General features: G+C 41.6%; 1 protein-coding gene across 1 annotated transcript in view; it reads left to right on the forward strand.

Annotated features, from left to right (window-relative positions):
- Positions 1–26,726, forward strand: part of tiam1a (TIAM Rac1 associated GEF 1a) — a 54,171-nt gene that overhangs the window by 4,599 nt on the left and 22,846 nt on the right. The window contains exons 2-12 of the mRNA XM_035667017.1: positions 10,493–10,598; positions 12,407–13,068; positions 13,832–14,109; positions 15,245–15,517; positions 15,628–15,859; positions 16,635–16,807; positions 17,434–17,658; positions 19,102–19,287; positions 22,082–22,228; positions 22,330–22,404; positions 25,568–25,738. Coding sequence (XP_035522910.1) covers positions 12,414–13,068; positions 13,832–14,109; positions 15,245–15,517; positions 15,628–15,859; positions 16,635–16,807; positions 17,434–17,658; positions 19,102–19,287; positions 22,082–22,228; positions 22,330–22,404; positions 25,568–25,738 — 2,415 coding nt within the window. The 5' untranslated portion in view covers positions 10,493–10,598; positions 12,407–12,413. The remainder of the gene's footprint in view (positions 1–10,492; positions 10,599–12,406; positions 13,069–13,831; positions 14,110–15,244; positions 15,518–15,627; positions 15,860–16,634; positions 16,808–17,433; positions 17,659–19,101; positions 19,288–22,081; positions 22,229–22,329; positions 22,405–25,567; positions 25,739–26,726) is intronic.

The following is a 26,726-nucleotide window of genomic DNA, read 5'->3' on the forward strand; positions in this document are numbered from 1 at the left end:
TGTGTGTGTGTGTATGCCTGTATGCATCTACATCTTATTTGATACACAGAAGGTTAGATCTTGCCCTCAATTCCCGAAGAGTAGCAGAAGAAATAGCAAAGAAAGGTGACTATGAACAGGTTTGTTTACTGAGTGATTAACAAACAAAGGATGTGTGCAGTGCAAACAAGCTGATCATTCCAACGAACAACAATTTGAAAAGGTGCTAGTTAATGTGGTTTAGTGGAAAAAGGGAAGCGTGTTTTGAGACAAGACTGGAGATGTTACCTGAACAGGATGCTGGTGTAAAAGACTTCAGAGTGAGAGAGTGGAAATATATTTGTGTGTGAAGTGCTGAGTAGGGATTTAAGGGAGGAATTACTGTGGGAGAGCAGAGAATGTCTTCAAAGATTGTCTTTATGCTTTGTTTGCACTGGGGAGATTTGGCCTTCCTGGGATATCCTCTTTTTTTATCTCAGCTTGGAAATCTTTACACCCCCTACTTTGTGTGTTTTGAGTGTGTTGTTCTGTCCAAGTTTACATCCACGTGACTGAGTAAAGCAGAGGAAACAGGCAACTTGGCCCTTGTCTCTCCTTTCTTCTCCTCTCCTATCTTCCTCATTTCCTTCAACCCCCAGATTACATTAGTTGCATAAAGAGAATGCTGACCTGCTACTCAGTGCTCATCACATAGTCACACTTCACGTTCGTGCTTGTTGACCTGGAAGTGATGCAGCGGGATCGTACAAGGCGGTCTCGAAAGCCTGTGTGTGCATTTGTAAGTGTGTGCATGTGCAAATATGCATGTGGGGGGTGTTGACAAAAGCATGGAGGCTTACAGGCAGAGCTGCATGGATAGATTTTTGCTCTTTGGATTGAGTTTCTGTGAGGATAAAAAAAACCCTGTGGTGAGTGCTGTATACGGTTTCTATTAGACTGTGTGCTTTTGTTTTTGTCTTTTTGTGCGTTAGCTTTTAGGCACGTGAATGTGTGTGCATACGTGTGGTCAGATTGCCTTTGTCCTCTCCCCTCAGGCCTGCACTCAGATGTCAGTAAGTCGTGTGGAGCTTATACAGGTCACTAATGCACTGAGAGGGGAGTCTCTATTCACCGTAGCCACTCAGAGCCTAAACAATAACCTCCAGCTCGAGTCCGCACAAGAGCTCAACTCCCAGGAAATGGACCCATTGACCTAGATCCAACCCCATCTACTGAAGAGACGCCTCATTGCTAACATGTTGTTGACATTCTTGTCCCACTGATAGTGGTGTTTTTGCCACGAGACGTCTTTTAAACATTGGCTGATATCCTGCATGATAGCAATGTGAGTGGAGTCTTATTTGGAGTATCGTACCTATATCAATTTGAGTTTAAATGGTGGTCATTTGCCTTATGTTGATCACAACAACAATGTTAATTTGATGTAACTCTTTACTTGCTTCCTTATATTTTTCTAGCTTTATAACATTTGTTTGTGGTACTATGGTGCAACTAAAAATTTGAGCACTTAAATATTGCTGTACTGTGCTGTGTGTTATTAAGTTAAAGTCAATATAATGTTCAAAAGTGTCTGATACAGTATATACAGGGCCTTGGTTTGTTGAAAAGAGTTGAACCTAGATTTAAAAGATATATGTGGATGTTTTTATTAGTGCTGAGGCAGTGGACAAAACAAGCAATTTGATATCACATTGGTCTTTGGGAAGTTGTGATTTTTTGCTATTTTGCTGACTAAAAAACTGATAAATTAATGAAAATATTCATTCATTTCAACCCTAATCTCCTCTGAGTTTTAATTTAGTTTAGACCTCAGCTAATGTCTGTGTGGGAAACTGACCTAGTGTGTGCTAAGATTGCTGAAGCGGTTTGTTGTCGTTGAAATCTGCAGACCAATGATGCAATAGTCTGGGCGTAGGTCCACTCTCATTCTCTGAATCAGTCAAACCGTACTGTGTGCAAGGATGTGTGTGTGTGTGTGTGATGCACAAATGCAGAAGTAGGTAAAGGGAGGGTTGTTTTTCTTGGTAAACAGTAGGCCAACAAATATGATAATGTGAAAAGTACAGTATGTGATGCAAATTTGTACATTCTGTGTGTATTCCATCTGACATGAACTATAAATTGACTATAAATGTATAGATATTTAAAGTGCATCATATGTCTATCAATAGCTAGTTTTTGGCCTTTTTTAGCATTATTAACAAGGTTTAATATTAATCTTACATTATATTAAACCCTCCTAGTAGTGTATGTCTGTCTCCTCTATTGGCCTTTAAAGGCAGAGACACAGCACAGTAAGCAGCTGTTTGTCTTTCACATTCTTGCTTAACATTTCTTACCCACATCCCTCACTGCAGCACATTGTCTCCTGTCTCTTCTTCAAGGGGGTGCTTTGTTTGCAAGCACTGCTGTTGACTCAGGTGCGGGGCTGTAGTAAGATAACTTCCCCTTACCCCCCCCCCCCCCCCCCCCCCAGTGCACCTTTGTGTTGCCCGTTCCTCTTCCACTGAATTTTTTGCTTTGCCCTACCTGCTTACCACTAATACCTCTGTAAGCTTCATACCACCATGGTTTGCCCCAGTATCTCCTCTACTCCTCCACCCTTAATCTTTCATTTCCTTTCTCTTTTGTCTTCTTTCTTCGCTAACCCTCTCCACTTTTTCTTCCCCCCTTTGCCTGTCCTTTTGCGGTCATGCCAAAGCCTCTCTCTTGCTCCCTGGTGATGATTACTAAGGTAGTACTACAAAAGATTTGCAGAGCCTCAGCAGAAATCTTAATTAATAAAGTGATAGAAGTGCTGCTTTGTGTTTCATTAACTGTCTTTGCATTACTCTAACAGTTTGATTAAAACCAGAGTAAGATAATACCTGCATATTGAATTGTGGCAAGATTTAAACCCTAATCTTTGTCAAGTTTGGAATCAGAATAAGCTTATAACTCTATCCAGGTGAATAATTGTTATTTCAATTTACTTTGGGCAAGCTTACAGCATGGATTTTCTTTCTGTGCTGTGTGACTGAAAAAATAGTCCCTCCAATTTTCCTCTTATATTTCTATTTCCTATCACACAGTGTTAACTCAGCTATTAAACAGCTAATTTAAACCTGGATTATTGGAGATGAGCAGTTACTATCAGCCATATATTAACAACTTAATTAAACTATTACAATAATATGGGTAATCATAATAATCACATTATTTGTGTGCAAATATCTTTTTCAACAAAAATATAGCCTGAATCACAAATATTTTCTTAACACATTTCCAGCTATTTTTTATTAATAAGTACATATGTATTTCCCCTCAAAAATCTCTGTTTCCTTGCAGACAACACACACACTGGTCACACCTACAAACACATAAACACGGACAATAACCTCTTCAATAGCTCTCCAGATTGTCTTACTGCAGTCATATCGTTACTGACAACAAACGGGGGGCCTGTTCACATCTGCCCTACTTTGAACTGACACAACATCTATCTCTATCAGCCCCTTAGGACCTATCAGCACCACTCCACTTCTTTACCTCTCATGTCTCCTTCCACCTCAGCACACATCATTCATCTTTCTACCTGTGGCCCCACACTCGATTCTACCAGCTCCCCAACGCTCTAACAGCCTCTCATCCCCCTTTCAGCACCATTATTTTTTTTTTCAGACCCTCTTGCCCCTCTCATCCCATCCCCCTGTCTCAACCTCCCACCTCAATCAGTCTACCTTTGCCTAAAACCCTCTCATCCCTCTCTCTCACTCACTCATCCACCCTGTTATTTTGCTGTCCCTTCAGCCTGCACAGAGCGGAATCTGAGGTATATTACCCATCAATTTGGCTCCGTTCACACCTGTCTGTGTTTGTCTGCAGGTGTCTGTGCGTGTCTGTCTCTGACAATATGCGGTTCCTACATTAAGTATGTTTAAACTTGGCCAAATACATTTACTACCTAGGGTACTTGTTTACAGGATGGGATGGACACATTGAAGCAGATTTCCAACAATATACTACTCACAATAAAACATGAAATCAATTTTATTCACAATGCTTATAGTATTAGAAAAGAAAAAAAACTTCCCACAATAGTTAAGGGAAAAAGTAATGGGAAGGAATTCCCTTTTCAAGATGAACCAGCAACAAGCCATAGTACTACTCTGTTATTTTAGGCTTTTCAGCTCTTTACGGAAGTATGTCCCATCCCACTTGTTTACTTTATTGCCATGTCAGCCAAGTTGAGAGAGAACAAGACAACTTGCATGTCACAATATAATCACAACACAGGCATCCACAACACAAACCAGACAGGATTCCAAGTGCAATGGTGATAAAACAGACTATAAAGTGGTAAACAGGATATAGATGAAACACAACAGATAAATCAGAAAATTTTGAATTAATGAATAAGTTAGTCTAAAGTTAGCCTTCCTCGTGGTTCCAGTTTATAGTTTTTCGCCATTACCAAGGGAATCGCTATCATATATTGATGCTTGATTGACATGGACAGATGGAAACCACACTAATATTGGCTATGGATGACACAGCTTTCTGCTGTTTAATAAAACTCCAGATGTACAGGTCTAAAAATGCACATGCTACTATGCTTGATTTTTCCATCTGCATGTCTGTAGTTGTCCACGTGTCATTTCGAGAAATACAAATCCGTTGCCACGTCCTCACAATGCTCTTTTTCTTTTTAACGTCTTTCTCTATCACTCCCAGCCGCTCCTCCCCCAGGCTGCGTCTTGCCCCGCAGGGTTTCTACGGTTACCAGCTGAATCTGGAGCACAGTCAACGTCTTGTCCCACTCCTCCTGGATAATTAAACAACACTTCTTTTACTGCCACTCACATATGTGGAGCAGCAAATCACTACATGAATATTCAGTTGGTTGGTTTCGATGACTGCAAGGCGATTGTCTGCGCAATCACTATTTCCTCAGGAAGAATGAGCGAGCGTTGATTGAGCACTGGCAAAAAGGAGATTCATTAACTTTAAAGAAAAAGCCATCTTTAGTTTGCGGTTTGTCATGTAACCTGCTGCACTGTATGGTTGTACTCTCTAAACAAGAGGATTTCAAGTCCTAGATGGAGTTAGTTTAGGCTTACACACCTTGATCTCTCTGATTATCCGCTGTAAAAGCCGCACATTAAAATATGTATCTTGAAAGAGCATAATGGGTCATTTAAATCTATGGGCTTTCCTGTCTATGAATACATACAGAAACTCATGGATTGCTGAGTCTGCACTCAGCAGCAGCATCCACAGAACGGAGCGTCAAAAGCTACACACGCTCATTGACTCTCCCGGGCCTCTCGCTCAATGGAGGACTTGTGCTAGAAGGATTTTCTTTAAAATATGGTAATCCCTGACTGCACCGTGCTGCAGAGACAGTCAGCTGAAATCTGAGTTAAGGAGCGTACAGTGTAAGCCCCTAGAAAGACGGAGGAGCCTATTTAATGAAGTTAGTGACACTTGAGGAGTAAAGTGGAGTGAAGTGACTGAAACTGAATTCCACTGCCCTTCATCTTTTCCACTTGATCCTCAGATGTCACACAGAAAATATATAATATAAATATAAAATCTATTATATGTGTAATTTTGCAGATGATATACTGCACTACATAACTATCATCCCCCCTGTTTTTAAACTACTATCTTTATTTATTTTTTTATTTAGTTTAGCTTGGCTTCTTCCCTCTCTGGCACATGCTTTTGAACAGGAACTGGCATTGAATTTGCTTCTCCACTACACAATCCAAAATCTTGACTTTTTTTCCCTCCACTTCTCTGTTAGGAGATGACAAATATTGGGGGCCACAGTAAATGAATAACAATCATCTCATTTCCTCCCACTCCACTTTGTTCTGTCATTTTTATGCTTTGCCCTCCTCTGTGGCTTGAGAATGAAAGCCGCTCTTCAGGAAGGAATTATGATTTGTCTCTCAACAGTTAAAAGAAATTAATGTTTGATTTAAGCAGCAGCCGAGACTCACGCTTGCAGGCACGCTGTTTGTGTATGTGCATGTGTGTGTTTAAGCTGAGAGAAGGGGGGGAGGTGGCGCGTGTCTTGTCAGATCCCGAAAGGATGAATAAGAAGCTAATCTCCCTCTTCCAGGGAATTCTACCAGTGATGTCTCAGACAGTCCCGTCTCACAGAGACTGTGGGAGTGCAGTGGAGTGTGCGCTCCCGTCTCCACAATAGGATGTTTCCAGAGCATATGTGACTGTTATCTTGACATTGGATAGATATAGTTTCTCCTCAAATGTGAACAATGCACATGCCAAGGTGTGCACATACACACATGCACTCACAAATAAGTCCCCGATCCTTATTTGTTCAGACCATTGAGTCTCCCTGCACCTAGTCCTAATTCACATGTTATTCATGGTGTGTTTGCTATCTTTCAAAGCAGGTTTGCTTGGTGTAAACAACAACAAGGAAACCCCAGTGTAAATGCATGCATGTTTGCAGGTGTGTATGCAAAATCGGGGAGCATGGAGACACTGATAAAACCTTGTCCCAGAATTCCTGCGGTAGTCTATTTTGACTTGGAATGAAGTTTGCCCCCATCCAGAAATTCCTTTGTTTACCCCCAAGAGTGTTAACCTCAGCGACTTCATTCTCTGCTCTGAGGGAGGGGGGTATATGGTAACCATTTGAGGAATGTGAAAGGTGCGGGAAAGGGCCTAAGGGAAGGGTGAGTCCGGTGACTGCGTCATGTGTTTTGAGGCTTGGTGGGGGTCGGGGTCGTGGTCGTGGTCGTGGTTCGAGGGTGCAGAAAAGGGTCAGAGAGATTAGTCAAGCCGAGCGCTTCTCTGGTTACGGCAGCGTCTAGACTGGACACTACTGTTACCTTTAATGTTTCCTTTAGGGTGGGACTATATTCTTTGACCATTTATTAGGTAGCCAGAGAAAAAACTTCAACTAGTGTGGGTCCCTTGAGAATTATCACAAGTCATTAGTCATTGCTCCTGTTGTGTTATAAACTGTGACTAACAGCTAATAATAACTACACCTAATTTTTAATAGCAAAAGCAAAATTCAAGACCACAAGGTTTAGTAATATGTTGCAAAAGCAGGTACATTTCTGATTGGGGGTCTTGAAGTTGTCTATTATGCAGAAGAAAGGCATGTAATAAAGGTACTTGAGAGATTTCATAATTTCATTTCAACAGGCACTCCAGCATGCCGTCTAGACTATGACAGACTTGAAAAAGCAATGAGACAGGTTTTGTTTGGCTTCATTCACAATACAGTCATGTACAGTAGCGCGCATACACGTCATGTGCGGTTTGAATCCTGAGCCGTGTGTCATGTAGGGCGGAGCTGTGAGACAGGTGCAGAGATGAAAAGATTGGCGGTGGGGAAGTAGGGTGTGCCTGCTCCATGGCTGTTCTGACAGGCCTTTGGTATTTTTCCAAAGAGTGTGAGAGCATGTGTGTGAGTTGGAAAACCTGCTCACATTTCTCTTGGGATTGTGCAGGTGTGTGTGTGTGTGTGTGTGTGCGTGTGTGTGTGTGACTGGAAACATGTCTTCCTTTGTACTATTGTAGTGTATTCTGCATAAAACTACCTGTTTGCGTGTGTGTCATGCATTAGGTGATAGACGTGAGAGCCCATAGGTGTTGAGTGCCTTTCTAACGCAACTGCGTCAATGTGGCAATATGAGTTTGACAGCTCCAGTACAGAGTTGTTTCTGACAGTATGGTTAAGTGGCGCATCCAGTCCCAGTACGATGCTCAGCACTGTCTCTGATTCTGTGTCTCAGAAAGTAGAGCTTCCCCCTCTGTGCTTGTAAAACAGCAGATCTGCCACTTACAAATGTTGTTGAGTGATAAATTCAGTAAATAAAAATCAAATATAAATTGAGTATATAAAGTCTTCTAAGCGAAGGGAGTTTAATTTGTGTAGAGTTGTGTTTTTAGTAAGACATTTAACCAATACGGAATCTTCATCAACATTGTTCTTTGTCCCTCTCAGTGTGTTTGTGCGTTCGTCTGTGAGTGGGCACGTCTGCATGGTAATGATGCTTTGGCTGCTGTTGCGCAGGCCATTGTGTTAATACACTCTCTCAATGTGTTAATATACTGCGAGAATGAGAGCGAGAAACGGGAGACCGAGGGAAAGAGAGCGAATAATTATGTTTCCCCTTTTGTCTCGGCTCCCTCAATTAAGCCTGAAGAGAGGCAGCCAGAGCACATGTCTACTTATCCACTTAAAGCTTAGCAACAATAGGACCCCCCCCAATGTCTCACTATCTATCTCTCCTCTCTCGCTCTCTCTCTCTCTCTCTGCGTTTCTTCCCCCCCCCCTGTTTTCTCACTTTTCCATATCAAACTTCTATTCATAGCACCGTTCCCCAATATGTTTTTTTCACCCTCCCCTGCTGTGCCTACACCAACCTCAGCGCCTTCCCTTCATATGTGTTTCGCCCCCAGCCTCGCCTCACCTCTCAGCTCTATGTGGGTTTAGCAGAGATCCCGCCTTCTCTCTCCTCGTTACCCTTCTCCCTCCTCCATTGCCTTGCTGCGGGGCACGGAGAGTGGAAAAACGAAGAGACTGAACACTTTAGACTGTACACCGCCAGAGGAAAGGCAGTGGTTTGATGTCCCCTGTGTTGTGTCAGACAGGATTGTTTTGTTTGTTTGCCCTGTGTGTGCGTGTGTTTTTCACCTCCACTACACTGAATTCAGACAGATAGTCGTATAGATGAACTATATGGCTTGGCAATAGTGATGCAGCCATGAGTTCTCTGTAGTAAAACATGTTTTTTTTATTAGTGGATTATACTGCTTTCCATTCACCGGCTATGTATGTATTATAAAGCTATAAATCATTTGAGGTATTAAGTCTTGTTAGTTTACTGATGCCAGATTTCAAAAGTAGAGCAGGCCTAGATCCAAATTAAATATCCTGCACCTGTCAAGCATTGTGTGTGCATTATATAATGTGTGTTTCTGTTTTTCAGTTTTGTTTTTTGTTTTCCTTTTTTGGGGATAATTCTCATCAGGCCGGATGGGATGGAGGAGGGATGAGAAATAAAGGGGGGAGTGAGAGGCAGGGGAGAAGAAGTATCGGGGTCAAGTTTTGCTTATGTAATTGCTTCCCACAGCTGGGGCGAAATGTGCGGCAGTGGCTAAGTTTAAATACACGAACACGCATACTGGCGTGGTGCAAAGTCGGACTTGACCAGCAAACCAAACTCTGTAAATGGTTTCCATGCATTTGCCTGACCTTCACTTCTCTTATTGTCCTTTTCTACTTCTCCTTTTCTCTACTCTACTACTCTCATTTCCCTAGAACTGTAACATGGTTGACTTATTGTGTTTCTGCCCGAGAAAGTAAACAAATTGACAGTGTTATCAGATTAAGATCAATAACAACAGCAGCGGCAGCTGTTGTCAAAGTTTAGACCTTAGGGAACAAATGCGTCTTGTGCATTCTGAAATGGCTAGTTAAAATTACTCACCAGATGTGCAGGATCTAAACAGACTCTGTGCTGATTGACATCTGCTTTGCAATAGATTTTTTTGCATGAGAATGAAATGATTTCTCTTCCATTATGTTCCTGCTTATGGGCTTATCAGAACACAAACAAATCTGACAATAGGATTGAATAGTGTTTGCAGCTTTGAGGGCAGCAGTTAGTCTCCCAGCGAGGCTGCCAAGGGGCCCCTGAATGCCGACTGACAAGGAGCATCAGTTACATCTGCCTCGTTCTACGTACGAACTACATTTTGATCTGGTTGTGAACTAAAAATATGTGCATGCTTGTACTTACATACCTTCACACTACACATAGCACATTATGGCACATCAAGGTCTACTCTAAGCAGCTCAGGCACCGGTATTAGGAAAAATTAGGTCGTGTTGGCAAGCATTTAATTGAGTCTTAAGCAGAAAATCAAGCTCTGTAGCTGCTTTTATCTTCTGACATTTTACCGTCAGCGTGTGTGTGCGTGCGCATCTCTTTGTCTGCAGGGAAACAAGGGGTGTTTTCCCAAAATGTTTTGTGCACATGCCCATACTTGCCTGCATGGTTTTCAGTTGGCAATGAGTTTCAGGGTGCAGTTCAAAGAAACTGCGGTTGTTTGTGAGTTTTGTTCCCCCCTAAGGCTCAGACAATACCTCTGTGCTTTGTTTCTGATGATCTGTGAGTTTGTATATGTGTCCATTTAAATGTGTGTTTCTTGTTTGTTTGCTGTTTTTACTTGCCTCTCTGCATTATTTTAACTCCAGGCTTACTGACCACAGTGTCTTTTATTCTCTTTCATCCCGTGTGCTGTGTCTTATCCTATAGGGTCCCTCTCTAGTGTGCTTGACACACTTTTCTTTCAACTTAACTTCACCAGCTTCATGTGACGTACCTGGCAGATCCTCCGCAGTAGTTTTTAGAAGCACCTTCCAGTTCTCGTCTTGTCTGCCTCTCTCTTCCTCTGTGTGCGTTTGACACATCGGGTCACTTTGAAGTTGTGAGAGCTGCACTGAAACACTTCTCTCTCCTCTTGTTCCTCTCAGGGCAAACTGACACCACCATTTGAGGATGTGTGGAGGATCATGCGGTCAATATAAGATGACACCGCGCTGATGTGGAGAAGCTGGTGATGCGGCTGCTTAAACACAGGTAACCGCAGTTCTCCCATCACTGCAAAAATCTCCATAAGTAATTTGATTTTGTACTGAACTGTAAAATCCTACCAGTTTATTTTGTAAATATATTTACATGTTTATTTTTTTAAAATATATTTACATATTATATTATATATTTAGAAACAACTGAAAAGAATCATTCCTACAGGCTTTAATACTCAATACTAGATTCAATAATTTTTTGTTAGAAGAGATTTTTATCAGTCTGTCGCTGCAGTTTGAGCCCACACTGAGAACCTGATGGTGTGGGTTTGATGATGTGTGACTCACTAGAGGGCCAACTGATCTGACAGCAGTTGACTCAGCAGCTCTACGTGCTTATATAACAGAGAGCATGAGGTGAAGCAGGATGCTCAAATAACTTTATAAACAGCAGAACGTGGTTAAAACGGATTTCTTGGATGGTTTTAACTGTTCTGGGAATATAACTAATGAATAACTTTAACACCACTGAGGGAGAGAAGTGCTGCAAAAAGGATTGGGCCATCCATCCTCATGTCAACCATCGCCATTCATCAATGTCTGGGATCAGCTGTGCAGTTTTGAAGACTTAAATTCATCAAAATGTAGATTTACTTAAACTGAAATGTAGCTTTCGAAAGTATGAGAAAAGGAGTTTTCATTTTAAATTTTAGATGTCTTTGTAGTCGCTAAAAACTGAATTAAATTTTTTATGCTTTAGGAATACTTAAATGGGACAACACCAGAAAACCCTTAGGAAGTCTCTGTAAAATGTTAGCTGTGTTTATGCCCTAAATACATTTTTAATAAATGTTTTTGTCCCTGTGCTGCCCTATTTGAGGGTGTTGTCCTAAAAATTACCAAATAAAACCAAATATGTGATCCCTGTGATCATTTGCCTGACAGCGCAACTCATACAAGGCATTCAAACAGATCCTGGATACCTTTGATGTACCACTGTTAGTTAATGGCCCATCAAATGTTGCAAACTCATTCATCCAGCACAGAAATTGACCTGGTTTAGAGTTTGGAGAGTAAACATGACAATGCCATTAAAGGGCAAGGGCTACAATAAGGTAATGATGTAAAAACAGTGTTTAAAATCGCAATAGTAAAAAACTAATTTCAGGGGGGTAGTGACAAAAGATATTTCTGATCAAAGACTAAGAATCTGACCAAGAATCAGTATTTAACAGATTTTGATAGTTGCTGCCACATACATACTGTAATTTGCTAGTACTAGCATTAAGGTAACTAAAGTAAGTAACTAAAATGATGCAAATATAGTTTTTATTTTTCTAATTTCTTTGAAAAGTTTCAACTAGTTTTGGTCATGCTTAGAAGTTGCTGTGTGTTCTTCTATTCGGTTTGCCTGACTTCGCAAAAAGCCACTGGCTTACCGGTCGAATCATTTAAAAACAGCTGCACTTGATGCATGTTTTTGTTTTAAATTTGTGCAGTTGCTATTAAATTTAATACTCTACTTTCCATTTCAAACATAAGAGGGATCTGGCACACGACCCCCTTTTACACAAGTGCCTTGGTATGAGGTTGATGAACTTAATAAACATAAATATAGATAACACTCTTGTTCAGTTTGGTATGAGCTCAGGTGATCAGTGTGCCAGTTAATGAATACAGATGTTAGTTATAAATTACAGATGTGGCCCAGACCAATAAGTAGTTATAAAACACTTACATCACTATTTTAGAAACTATCAAGAATTAGTCATAGCCGAAATTAGTTAGTTAGAAAGTGGCAATGGGAACAGTTATAAGTATATAAATATGTTTCACAGACACCTCTTCCTTAATCCACAGTTGAATTATGGGAAATGTGGAGAGCCAGAATGGGGACAGTGGTTTCCACGGCGATGTGACGGGACATCTCTCCCGTAAGCACACGTCCCGGTCACTCCGTCTGTCCAGCAAGCAGCCAATCACCCGGCGTTCCCGGCACTCTTCTTCAGTGAAACAGGAACACAGAAACTCTGAAGCCTCAACTCGCTCCTCCAGCACCCCTAGCATCCCACAATCCTTAGCAGAGAACGGGCTGGAACCTTTCAACGCAACAGATGCGTTCGGAGACTTTGGCATCAACCCTCACTGGACACAGCGTGTCGCTATGACAATGAGGCCGGAGTCCTATCAAAACGATGACGACACCTTGGCCACACCAACTCCTGAAACCTCAGAGGCAGACACCGTCGCCCAGGATGGTGGTGAGGACTCAATGGGGGAGGGGGAGGGCGAGGGAGACATTATGGGAGAGGAAAGGTACCTCCAGCGAATGACTGAGGGTCCACGAGAAGGAGGGAGTTTTAAAAAGAAGCGGTCCAAGTCAGCGGACATGTGGAGAGAAGACAGCCTGGAGTTCTCTCTGTCTGACCTGAGCCAGGAGCATCTGACCAGCACTGAGGAGATAATAGATGGAGGAGAAGAAGAGGAGGAGGAGCAGTTTGCACGCCCCCGAGGCAGTGCAGGTGAGGATGGTAGACACACAACTAATGTTGTGTAATCAGTTTATTGTAAACCCACACATGTCCAATTTTCTCATGCAAAAGCATATGTTTCATAATTAAAAAGACTACCATTGTTAGGGCACAGACAGGTTTTTAGGGTTTATGGATTTTACTCTTTACTTTTAGTCTATAGTTACCACTGTGGCTGTCCAGGAAAATGGTGACTGATGTATGACATGTGAAATGTTCATATACTGTATGTGTGTATATCTGTGCATGTGTGCAAGAGTGTTGATTTGATTCGTTTGCAAGTGATGAGGGGGATGGAGGTGGGAAAAAATTGCAGGCACTAACAGAGTAGAGAGAAATGATTTGAGAAAATCTACTGATTGAAGGTTAGCTGCCATCCATCAGTTGCAGTAGTTCCGTTGATCACAGGGTTGTTAGCTTAACTGGCACTGTGCAGGAGCTGCTGGAGTTCACTGCGACAGCAGGCGGTAGCTGGTAACTTGAAGGTCTAAGCGCTGCCCCAGGTGGTCAGCTAGCTCAGAATAATAGATGGGCTGGTTGCACACGCACACACACATTCATGCCTTCTTACCAAAATCATACAGATTTACAGAAAGACACAGACACACATGGAGAAGGTTGATTTACACATCAAAAGTGGCAAAGTAATCTGAAAGTAACTGAGAGTAATCAGAATACATTAACCTCACCTTGCTCACACACACAAATACACGCACTGCCCTGCAATAACCACCTGTTCATATTCCTGGCTCAGCTGAAAGGGCATCGTCTCTGGACCATCTGTGCAGCCAGAGTCCTGGCCTCAGGGGGCAGAGGAGCCGCTATGCTAAAACCCGCAGAGAAGCCGAGTGTGATGGAGATGGAGAAGGGGAGGAGGGGTTGATGTCTCCAACCGAGGAGGATGGTGGCGGGTATGGAGCATTTACGCTCCCCTGCCGACGCTCCCACTGCCTGTCTGAAGGCTTGGCAGGCCTTGGCATCCCGGCTGCACCGTGCCCTGCTTTCCAAGGGCGCAGGGCACAAACTACCCAGGTTAGACCACAATTTATGAATACATGAATAAATATACAAAGCAAGATGAAGCAGTAATTAGGTTAAAAGTCTGCTTTCTCTACTTTTCTCTGGTATTCGGTCTCTCCTTTCTGTAATGCAGACCCCTAAACGTAGAATGGTAGAGGACTTTGTTCAACAGTAGTATCCAGGAAGTTTAGGGGATTTACAGACATGACTGTCACTGCAGGATTTAGCATTTGTTGACAACCAGAGACATTTCCTGTGTGTGCTCATGCTCTGCAGTTGGGTGTGTGCATATTTCTGTAGTGGGGAAAGGGATTACAAAGAGTCAGATAGAAAGTTGCTGTGGGGCTACTTGTCCAACACTGGTCTAATTTTTTCCTTTCCCCCTCCAGAAATTAAAGCATTAAAACATACTATCTTTCACGCCTCATTCACTAACCACACACACACTGTCCTAACCCTCATAAATATACACACAAAGACATTTCAAACTAATTTAATTATAAAAACAGCTTTTCTTACAATTTTACAAAAGCCGATTCACTCAAAGGGTAAAAGATGAAGCAAAGTCACTGTAATATATCACAAAGAAGCCAATTAGTAAGAGATGCAATGGACAAAAACAACTACGTCATTTGAAAAGAGAAAATTTATGTGCTTTCCACAATTTTCATGTGTCATTGTATCAAAAAAGTTGCCAAATAAGAAGGAAGTACTAAAATAGCAAACCAGACTTTTCTTTCAACTCATTCCCAGAACCCCCAAGCACCCTTGGATAGCAGAGCACCCTAAGTGCTTATTATAAATTCATCTAGCCAGGCTGTGGGGGTTGTTAGACCGGATATAAATAGACCGACAACACAGCAAAACAAAGACAAATAGAACAGAGGGAGCCTCGATTTGGTGAAAGAAAAGTGTGAAAGCACAGAGAAACTCTCGCTCGAAGTGAAAAGCTTTCGTTTAGCAGATATACACTGCAAAACATGCACACAAACAGACTTTCTGATGCAGTAGGCACCCAAGCACATACGTATACACACAAATATAAGCCCAAAAACATTTTTTGGCAAACCAGATATAGCAGTTTCTGTATAAACATTATTTATCCATGAGTAAATCAGTTGTGTTTATACCCTCTTCTGGCTGACAGGACATCTCTGGTGTTTTGGGCGAGGGAAGTGAATATGGTGACAGCGGCATCGATGGTGTCACCACGGAGATAGATTGCGACGGAGAGTTGGTGTCACGGCGCTGTAAGGCCATGTCGGCCTCTTTCTCAGTGTACTCGGCTACTGAGAGCAGCGTTTTTAATGGGAGCGACAGCGGGAGCAGCAGTGCAGGAGGAGGAGAAGGAAGATGCGGCGAGGGAGGCAGGGGAGGAGTGTATGAGAATTTCCGGAAGGAGCTGGACAATCAAGCCTGGGTTAGTTACTTTGTACATTATTCTTTTTCCAAAACAGATATAAATGGTAGATTGTTATCATTGTTGAATTTGTTATCACTAAATCTCCCCTCCCATGATTCTGTCTTTAGACACATCAGGGCCGGGACTGCACGGAGGAGGCTGGCTCCGCTGTGAGTGATGAGCAGAGCAGCGGCACTCTTAGTAGTGCGTATCCATCGGACACTCTGATTGGCTGTGCGCAAGGCACAGTCAGGAAGGCAGGGGCTTTGGCTGTGAAGAACTTCTTGGTTCATAAGAAAAACAAGAAGGTGGAACCTGCAACAAGGCGCAAGTGGAAGCACTACTGGGTTTCTCTGAAAGGTGTTGCATAGACTCTCATGCTTTTATGTTTAGTTATTTTTGGAAAACAATTGTAAATGTGGGGATAAAAAGCATGAGGCTGTATGTCTCTTTCCAAATTCAAACTGAGGACATTGCGGTTACATTGCATAAAACTAAAACTGCTTCTGCAGCTGAAAACATATCAACCAATTTGTGTATTTACTTACATAAATAATTATGGCAGTAATTAATACCAATGACTAATAACTGCAAAACTAAACAACTTTTCAACAGCAGCCATATTGTCACATTCAGATACACATCTTGTGTACCTGACCTCAGCGTGTTTAATCTCTCACTCTCTCCCTCCTGTTAGACTGTAATCCCATCAGACTTAACACAGTGCATGCCCTTGGTTGTCACCTCTACTGTCCTCTCTCACCTTCTTCTGTTTGGCCTTACATTTTCTCTCCTCGACCTCATTGCAATTTAATTTTTACGGGAGCGGCCGTAGCTAATCCAATCTCATCTTTGTGAAATGCATGATACAGCATCTGCAGCTGCATTCCTGCCCACCCCCCTAAAAAAGACTGTCTCTTTGTATTCCTCCTGGCCTGCTGCACCAATAATAAAAAATGTAGACCTGTAATTTTAATTATTATATATTTTGCTTAAATACCAACGAGGGATTGAATACAACATGGATCTAAAAGGGACACATTTTAGATGTGTATATCATTGCAATGTAGTGCTGAAAAAAATAAAAAAACAGCAAATTCAGAAATAACCTTTTCTGTCTTTATTTTCTCTCAAGGCTGCACTCTGTTCCTGTACGAGTCAGACGGTCGTTCTGGCATTGACCACAACAGCGTTCCTAAACATGCATTGTGGGTGGAGAACAGCATTGTCCAGGCTGTACCTGAACACCCCAAGAAAGATTTTGTCTTCTGCCTCAGTAACTCAGTGGGAGACGCTTTCCTCTTCCAGGTGAGACAGACACAGGTATTTAAAACATTCATGGGACATAGAAAACAAAAGAGGAAGGGAAGTATTTTCCTCAAACTTACAGTTAAGGCTGAAACAACATTAGTATTTCATAGTCACAGTATTTCATTGTTTTTTGGGACTACATGAAGTCAGCAAATCACCAAGAGATATGGAGATGAATGGGAAGAAGAAGAGACCTCATTTCCCCTGGGGGGGTTTGTGTGTGTGCGTGGCACACAATTACATGACATTTAGCCACATGTGCGAGATAAGAAAGTCCTGTGTCCATGTGTTTGTCTTATGTCTGACATGTTTAAAGGCCACACTGTCATACTGTGACAGTGATCCACCACAGTGACCATTGTGTAATATTTAAATGTGTCTATTTATATTCATGGCAGCTGTCCACTGTGGCATTCAATCAATGAATGGGAGGATATGTAATAAGATGATGATTATATTTACTACCCACTTGTGTAATCTTATAATGGGACTCATACTTCAATTCATTCAGCTGTCAATTTCTTAATCTGTTTTCCTCGCGACTGTTTCCTGTTTTAAGTTCTCCAACTTATTCTTCAGTCACGTCACCAGTTATTTTTCCATTCCCCCCCCTCTCCTGTCAGACGTCAGGCCAGACAGAACTGGAGAACTGGATCACGGCGATCCATTCCGCATGTGCTGCCGCTCTGGCTCGGCAGCATCACAGGGAAGATACAGTGCGACTGCTGCGAACTGAGATCCGTAAGCTGGAACAGAAGATCGACATGGATGAGAAGATGAAAAAGATGGGAGACATGCAGCTGTCCACTGTCACTGATGCTAAGAAGAGGAAGACCATACTGGAGCAGGTATGGAGCAGGGATGGGAGGAGGCAATGGTAAAAAAAACCTTCCCCCAAAGGAATCAGTCAATTCATTGATACCTAGATACAAGATGAAGTGTCAAATAAAGCCTTTTTATATAATTGTACTTCAAATTAGCCATACTTTATGTCCATGTGTTGCTAATATGAACCAGTTTTGTGATCTCATGTGTTGAGCACCCTGCTGAGTGTGTTTAGCCTCCAGTTGAGTTGAGCTAAGTGAAAACAAGGGCCTTTACAGATGCACATCTTTGTACCTTTGTACTTCACTGATGCTCTCACACGCTGGAATCTCGGCACTAAATCATCTTTACTGCATGGCATCATCCAGACAAAATGTTCACAGGGAGTGCTTGCAACGACAGATGTTTTCAAATATTCCAACCGGTGCTCATTTATAAATATGTCCAAGTGCAGCAGAATGCACATGTTGAAACACATAGCACAATAGCAGGCAGGTGAGCCTGAAGTCTCTTGGCTTCCATATTTAATCGGTTTTGAAACGAGTCACAGCTGGAATTTCAAAGCTCCTCCAGCATAAGATTTGTTCACTTTCAGTAGAACACATAGCCTATAGCTTCATTCTTACTCCATGCATGTCAGGAGCTGCTGCAGAGTGTTAAAGCAGCATTGCATGTATACATTGCAAGAGAGCTTAAGAATGTGCTCGCTTGTGTGAGCAAGCCTCTGTGTCTTTGTATGTGTGTGGCATTTGGTCAATACAAGAAAACAATATTACATAAAAAGCAGCGGGAGGTGGTTAATCCCAATCATGCAGAACGCTTCCCATTTCTGAGAAAAAACATTTGGATTTTCATTGCCTTCCACATACAAAGGCACATTAACTTGAATTCAAAGGAGTGAAAGGGGATTAACTTGAGTGGTCGATTATATCATTATCTGACTTCTTTCAAGATCAGGATCTGGAACCACATTAATCTACTAAATGAGTTTACATAAATAGAGAGGACTGGGATTTATATTGAACTAATGACTCAAAGAAAGAGCAGTTGTATTCATTTTCTATCAAGTCCTGGAACGAATAGGTGACGACAGGAACCAGTGCAAATTAAGTCTAGATTATGTGTGTGTGAGTGTGTGTGTGTGTGTCCCCGTGTTCCACCTCCCACGGCCCACCCTGTGATACATTGCACGTAACACAGCAGGTCGTCGACTGGTGGGGGTTGTGTTGGTGAGTAATACCTCTCCACAGGGGCTTCAGCACTCCCACATCTCACTCCTCCTGAAACTACCAAATAACCAGCTAACAGAGTGATCTTTTATGCATATTTTATCTTTTTTTTGTTGTTATCACTTTTTCATCAGTGGCCAAATCTGGACCCATTCCATGGATAAATGTGGATTTAACCAGCAAAGTTTGCTTATGTTGCATAATCACGTCCCTTTCACTTTATACTTCCTCTGTTAGATCTTCCTGTGGGAGCAGAACTTGGAGCGGTTTCACATGGATCTGTTCCGCTGTCGGTGCTACCTGGCCAGTCTGCAGGGCGGTGAGCCCCCCAACCCCAAACGCCTGCTGGGCTTTGCTTCGCGTCCCACCAAGTTGGCCATGGGACGACTGGGCATCTTCTCTGTCTCTTCCTTCCATGCACTGGTATGATTGAAAATGCCCATGCACCCACTTACATTCACTCCACACTTGTTTTAGCACTCGTCTATGACTTCCAGCTGTCTCCGTAACTTTAATCTAATGTAATTTGACTCTTACTTCAAATTCAAATTCTCTCCCTCGTGTCTCTTCATGTTCCAGTAGGCATTGCTTGAGAGGTTCCCAATTGCTGACCCTCAATACCAGCCCAGCTTGTAGAGTGGGTGTGTGTATCCGGCAGTTGGAGTGAACGGCTTGTCACATATTGTACTCCTACTGAAACCAACAATTTCTATTTGCCTGACAAAATGTGCAGACTATTAGGCATTTCATGTAGCCTGAGGTTAAAACACACTACAACTTAACAATGGCTACTTTAAAGCAAGCAGGAAAGGAGAAGGCTTCATAATGAGCACCCCCATATTATCCTTGTAAACTAGCTACTATGTTAGACTTTTTTAGAAATGCTGTAAAGCTGTCCTAAAGTAGCTTGGCCGAAAATCCTTTTGTTGAGCGCCAGAATCTGCCTGGGTACAGTATATTGATTTGATTCCAAGTGCTTGCAAGTGGAAAGTCCGCACCTCAAAAAACTACCCAAATGTTGCATCCCAAAATGGGCCAGAGCCGTCTGTCATTTGGTTCTCTACACCAGAACGCAAGTGTAATGAATTGACCTTTTGCTCCTATTGGCTTTAGTTGTGTCTTTGAGCTATTCTTTGGGAGATTTTAAGGCCACAGTACTGAGTTTTCATTTGAAACAATTGACAGTAAAGCTCACTGCAGCTGTGACATAACTGGTTTTTATTGAGCCTCTGCCTCACTGCTGCATTCTTTCAGTTGTAGATTTTACCCTGACAGTGTATTGTAAATTGAAATTAAAAGGAGACTTTCAAAAATCAAGGAAATCAATGGTATGGCCATTTAACATTTAACTCTACTTTCAAACCGAAACTTAAGTGTAACTCGAATCACTCAAACTACCTTTTAAGAAAGCCCTTTTAACCTTTTATGACTCCTTGTGATACCTACAAGGAAGACAAATATACACCTCTATTTATCTACCTTCACACATACACTGTCTTCACCTCTCACATTCAGATCATTCTCTTCACAAACTGTCCTGACGTTGAATGCCTTAGCCTGTGGCTAAAAGCCAAGTCATTAGCTCAGTGCTCTGCACCTTGCTCTTGTTGTCACCTTGAGTGTTTCAAGAATGTACAGAATGAAACTCCACCATAGATGGAATGATGTAAATGTCGATGTGCATCATGTGGCTTTATGCTGTATGCCAAATATCATCCAGTAAACAAAAAGCAGAGTGGAGAGAAAAGAGTTGGAAACAATATCTCTGTAGACCGGTTTCATACAAGCAGGCCATCGGATATACCAAACACACACACACACACAAGAACATCAGAGGTTGATAGTGTTTTTTGTGATTGGTGAATCAATACGAACTCTGTTAGTAAGCTGCCATCCCTGAGGCACTTTCCCACAAACAGGCTTAACACTCTCTGCTCTGTTGACCCCCCCTTCCTTTTACTGCCTACACCCTTACTTCCTTTGTCTCTCACTCTCTTTTTCCTACTTTATATCCCTTAGTCTCTCCTTCTCCTTATCTTTCTTCACCCTTTCCTCTTTTCTGTCTCACACATCACTGTTTTTTACAATGGGCAAATTGGGGTCATGTATTTGCTACATGTAAAATCACTGTTTACATGAAGTAATTGAAAATGAAATGCATTAACAGAATAAAGAATAGAATTTGATATTTAATTAATAAAATACAAAAACATTAAAATGATCCAATTCATAGTGCCTATAGCAAAAGTGAACTGTCCTCTCTCTCAACTCTTAGCTGTTTGACAAAATGAACATTTATATTTTTTTTCTTTTGTTACTTTCTACAATAATTCCTTTTATTCACCCGGGTTGTTATTATCCATGGCCCAAAGAGCATCAAAATAAGCAGACAGCTTACATAAGAAGTTGGACCTATTGCGTTTGATGTGTGTGTGTCTCATGAGCAGTGACTTGTGAGGAGACCAATAAGTGTGCCCACACAAGTACAGTATGTGCTACAGTGTGTGTGCATACATACATGTGCATCAAAGTATATATTCATGTACCATATACTGAGTCAGAGCTGCTCACAGTCCAGTAGTTCACTTTGAATTAACCCAGAAATGCCAAGAGTGGTCTCTCTTATTGAATGTAGTAGGTCACTAAAGGAGGTGTGAGGTTGAAAGTGTTTAGTACATGACGTTAGTATACACTGGGAAGCTGAAAATGTGTTTTTATGTGTTGGCTTGTTTTTCATTTCTGTGTTTGTGTTTATATGTATGACTTATTAATACGTTACAAACACAGACTGCTGTCAGTATATAGTATATGTACATGGTCTACCAACCACACCCTTTTTTTCTTTGTCCATTCAGCTTAACAGCAACTCAACAGTTTATTAAAAACAAAGCATAAGAATGAGATTAGGATCAAATATCAAAGGTAAGAAAATTCCCAATGGGGATCAGTTAAATAGCATTCCAATTCAATTGATCCAGTTTCTTTCTAGAAACTATGTGATGTGATAAGTAAAACAACAGATTTGAATAAGTGCATTGTATTGTAAGTGAGTAAGGATTTGGTGTAAATGCCAAATATTATTAATTGCTCATATATACAGTACATTAGCATGTTTCTGCAAAAAATAACAATTCGGATAGATTTTTATACTACTATATAATTAAGGTTTAAATACCCTTTCTGTTGGATTCATGCTTGCTGTTATTATCATTGTCAGGTGTCAGCGCGCACAGAAAGCAGCGTCAGGAAGCGGAACCAGGCCATGCCTCGTACCTTCAGTAAACGTCGTAGCCGTTTCTCCTCCCTCTGGGGGCTGGACACCACCTCAAAGAGGAAGACCACGGGACATCCTTCCATTAACCAGGTTTCCATAGTGACACATCCATGACTACAAACTTTTGATTGTGCGTACCTGATATATTTGGATGCAGTCGTAACATACTACTTTTTTCTGTTTGATTGCAGGTGTTTGTTGATGGAATGGAGCCAGTGAGAAAGCCATTGGAGCGCATGTTTGAAGACTCTGCCAGTGAGAAATCTGTAAGAGCTCAGCCATCTTTACTTGATAAAAGTACCAACACAATACAAATGTCCCTTTATATTAAGAACCATAAGAGAATGGCGTCGTCCTTGACATTTTTGTATGTGTTATTTTTACATCTGCCCTCTTTTAAAAGTCCAGTGTGTAACATTTGAGAAGGTCTATTGGCATAAAAAATATTCATAGGTATGTTTTTATTAGTGTATCAACTGAAAATAAGAATTTTTTTTTTCATTACCTTAGAATGAGCATTTTTTATGTCTTCTCCAGAAGCTGCAATGTTGAACCGCTATGTTTCTATAGTAGCCCAGAACGGACAAAACAAACACTGGCTCTAGATAGGGCTATAAGTTTTATAGCCACGATTGTTTCTCCTACATGCTTGGAACAGGAGAGTGGGTTAATGGGTTGTAATCAGCAACTTTGCCGCTAGATGCCAATAAATCGTACACACTGGTCCTTTAATGTCAATTAAGATGGACTAAAAACTTGTTTGCTGTTGAAAAGTTGGAGGTAAGAGGCCCAGTTGTATCTATGTCCATTGTGGTCCCTGCCCATCCTGCAGCCAAAGCAAGATGACAAAGGCCGCAACAGATACAGTGAATATTTATGTCTATACAATAATAATCTTCCTAAGGCTAAACATTAAGTTCTCCTCCCTTTCTTAGTTTGGCATTCACTACAGAGAACCAGAGCTCATGTAGCTGTAGGCTAATTCTTTGTCATTGTTTGCCTTTCTCATAAGCCAACATGAAAATCACTCGGGCATCTGATGAACCTTTGTACTTGTATAATGGGTTACGGGATTCTTAAGACCCCGAGGCCAGCAACATCACTGGATTTTCCACCTCCTTTCACTTAACTAAGATCCTTTTGGTGCTCTGGTTCTTCATTTGGGGGGGTTGTCTTAGGGAAGCACAAAATCCCTGCACCCTTCTGCATCAATGAGCATTTCTTTGAGGTCATGTTCAAGCTCCAGCCTTAATGTTTTCAGACATCCACTTCTCTCCTAGCTGAAGAGTGAAAACTTATAAAAGCTGCAGAACCTCACCTTTCCCCAGTGTTATCAGCTGATTCTTGAGTTTATTACCTTTTTCGTCTGCTGCAGCTGTTTCCCCTCCGGCACCTTTCAACAAATGATTTGCTTCACTATGTTTTGGATCAATTACTGCTTTCTTGTTTTTCTTGCGCGCTGACCAGTCTGCGTCACAGCCAGAAATAATGGCGTTATTCTTTATCTTTTTAGCATGTCAAACACTACTTAAAAATCAGTGTTGACAGATTCCCATTTCTTCTTTTCATTTGCTCCAGGCAATTCTAACTCTATCAGCATCATAGGCTATCGACTGGAGGGATGTTTCTGTCTGCTAATCCCACTGAGACAAATTTGATCTGATATGTTCAGATCATTAGCTTTCTGATGTTTCAGCAAATTATGCAGACATTTGCTACCAAAGGACCTGGCAGTCTCACACCATCTGTGCTTTTGTGTATCTGTCATATTGACCGCAATTTACAGACAACTGCATATAATAAATAATATCTTCAGAAATCAAAATAGATTATCCAATGAGACCCTAGGACAAGAGGTTTCCAGTAGGACCTTGTCACAAAATAAATGACAAATTTATATGAACTGTAAGGAAAAATGTCCAATTACCCATGGGTTGTGCAAGGACAAGCATACCAGCTCCATATTTTATGAGAATTGGTAGCAGGCAGCAGAGATGAGGGGAGGAAGGCCTCTGTGTGAACTCAGTAGGTAGAAGAAAACACTGCAGCACTAACCCACTCTGACTGTGGAAGCCCCCAGTGGCACTATGGGAGATTGATTTCCTTCCACCCACGTCTAGCTTCAGCTGCCAGGGTATGGAATGACAGTAGAGAAATGCATAGGAAGTAACATTCTTCAATGGGTTGAGCTGCAAATGCTGCATCAGTAGCAATCAGCATTTCCAGCAAGATTTATTCCAAATGTTCACATCTGATGACTTGTCCCAGCTCAAATTCTCTGTTTGTTTTGGGGAATCCCACTGATGGCAATAAAAAGGAATGAGAGAGAAAAAGAGAGTTTAGTGTGCTGCCTAGGACCCCCGCCCCCCAGCAAAGGCATCCTAGATGGACCAGGAGGGGAGCCAGATGGTGCCGAGCAGGGCTGGGGAGTTCAGGGAGTTGGGGGGAGGTACTAGTCACGGGCCCCCCGGTCTGTTTTCTGTCTGAGGAAGTGTGTGTGTGTGTGTTTTTCTTTATAACTGCGTGTGCCTGTATTTTGTTTGTGAATGTGAACATGTGTGTTTGTTTGTGGATACAAAAATGTGCCTTTGCATATAATTTTCTCCCTCTGTGTCACTTTCACTCTAAGCAACACACTTCACACACACACACAGATAGTTCCTTTAAACAGGGACCCTCAAGTCGGATTGTTAACAGTGAACAGATTGTATGGCGTGAATGAAAGATGGGGAGAAGGGAGGTGATGGAGGGATGTACAGATAGAAGGGAAGCGGCACCAGAAGGAGAGGCAATGATTAGTGGGGGAGGGGGCAGGGAATGAAAGAATAAACGAGTTTGTGGATGCTATTACCTGAAAGGAGGAGATAAGATATCAGTGACAGACAGTGTGAGGTCGAGTAGAAAAGGCGAACGGGACAGAATCTGAGTAGAGAGTCTGACATGGCTGCCAGATTGTCAGAGGTCAGACTGATGGCTTAAAGGTTACAGACTGGTTTGGACAGAATGCACACACACCCATGAAGAACACAGATATGTAACACATACCCACACAGGGAGTCTGTTGTATCAAGAGGTTCTCATCAACACAAATGAATTAGATTTTGTAATCAGATCTCCTGCTGCTTTCAGGCCACCACCAGTTTCCATCATATTAGTCTAATCAATTTAAGCAAATCTGGGGAAAAGGGAAATAATGATGCATTATGAGGATTAACACATATTTTGGGCTATTCTAAGTGTCGATAATAGGATGTGGTTGTTTTTGTTTCCTGGATCTAATTCTTCCCTTAGCAGAACCTTAACTAGAACTGAAAGGTTTTCATGAATTTATTGAATTTATTATGGGGTGCCTTCTGTTTTAGTTCAGCACAAAGGCTGCTGAAAGATGCATAAACCCTCTGTGTTTGTGTGTGTGTGTTGTGTTTTCAGAAGGAGAGAGAGGGCTCGGTGAAAAGTATTCCTCAGCAAAACGTAGACAGTGACATTTGGGTTCCTGATTACCTAACTCCCTCCTGGGTGTGTCTGCCCAACAATCAGCCTGTCCTGGCCATCATACAACCCGGGGAGACGGCGCTGGAAGTCCTGAGCACCATCTGCAAGGTGGGCCATTACTGATAGCAGTGCAAATGTTACTTTACGGTACATTAATTTACGTTGTTAATGGAGACTATTTATTTATTAGCTACAAGTCTGCTTCTGTAAGGTTGAAGAGCATGCTCTACAATGAACTGCATAAAAGGGTGATAACTACAGGCCAACATCATTTTTTCAGAGTGACAAGTGAAACATTGTTCTATTACACTTACAGACACATTCATTCTGTAGTTAAGCATACAAATAATTTATTTTAAGAGGTTTGTCATACACATGTTACTGAGGAATGTCTTAAGGACCAAGTCTCATAAAATTGCACACAGAGTTTAGAATACCATAAGTGGTTACATAAAGATGATAAATCTTACCATTTTACAGTCTGTTGAAAACTTAAGGCAGGCAAACAACATAGATAATTGAATGTGGATTATCAAAGGTTATCTTCTTCAATGTCAATCTGAATATGAATCTGAGAATACCTGAGATGTGAAACTGTCCCTGGTACTTCTACGGAAGCAGAAAAGTGAACCCTACAGATGACGTCTGTGCTTTTAGACTGACAGTGTCACAGATCTTTTCTTAGTTATTTTCTTACCTTACAATATACACTGCATAATAATAGTCTGACTGTCTTGTCAAATTTCTCTCCACTTCATCTCCTCTTCTCCCTAATTGGTCTCAGCCAGAGACACACTAGAATAATGATGCCAAATGATACGTATACGTTCCACTTAAGAGTCTGTTGAAACACATGTGTACAGCTGATGGACGTGTGTGGGCGTTTTTGTGCATGAGTGCCATAAACATGTCACAAGGAACTGGAGCGTCTAATTCACGGCCCCTGTGCGTTACATGCATGCAGATATATATGTGGATTATATACATGATTGGATACATATATGTCTTTTTTGACAGGGGGTGCCATGAGCTATAGAGTAATATGGTAATGGTAAAGAAAATGTTGTTTTGATGTTGGAGTTTAAAATATTATCTA

Source organism: Morone saxatilis, unplaced genomic scaffold, assembly GCF_004916995.1.
Source record: "Morone saxatilis isolate NCDOM2014 unplaced genomic scaffold, NCSU_SB_2.0 Contig20, whole genome shotgun sequence".
Lineage (NCBI taxonomy): Eukaryota > Metazoa > Chordata > Actinopteri > Moronidae > Morone > Morone saxatilis.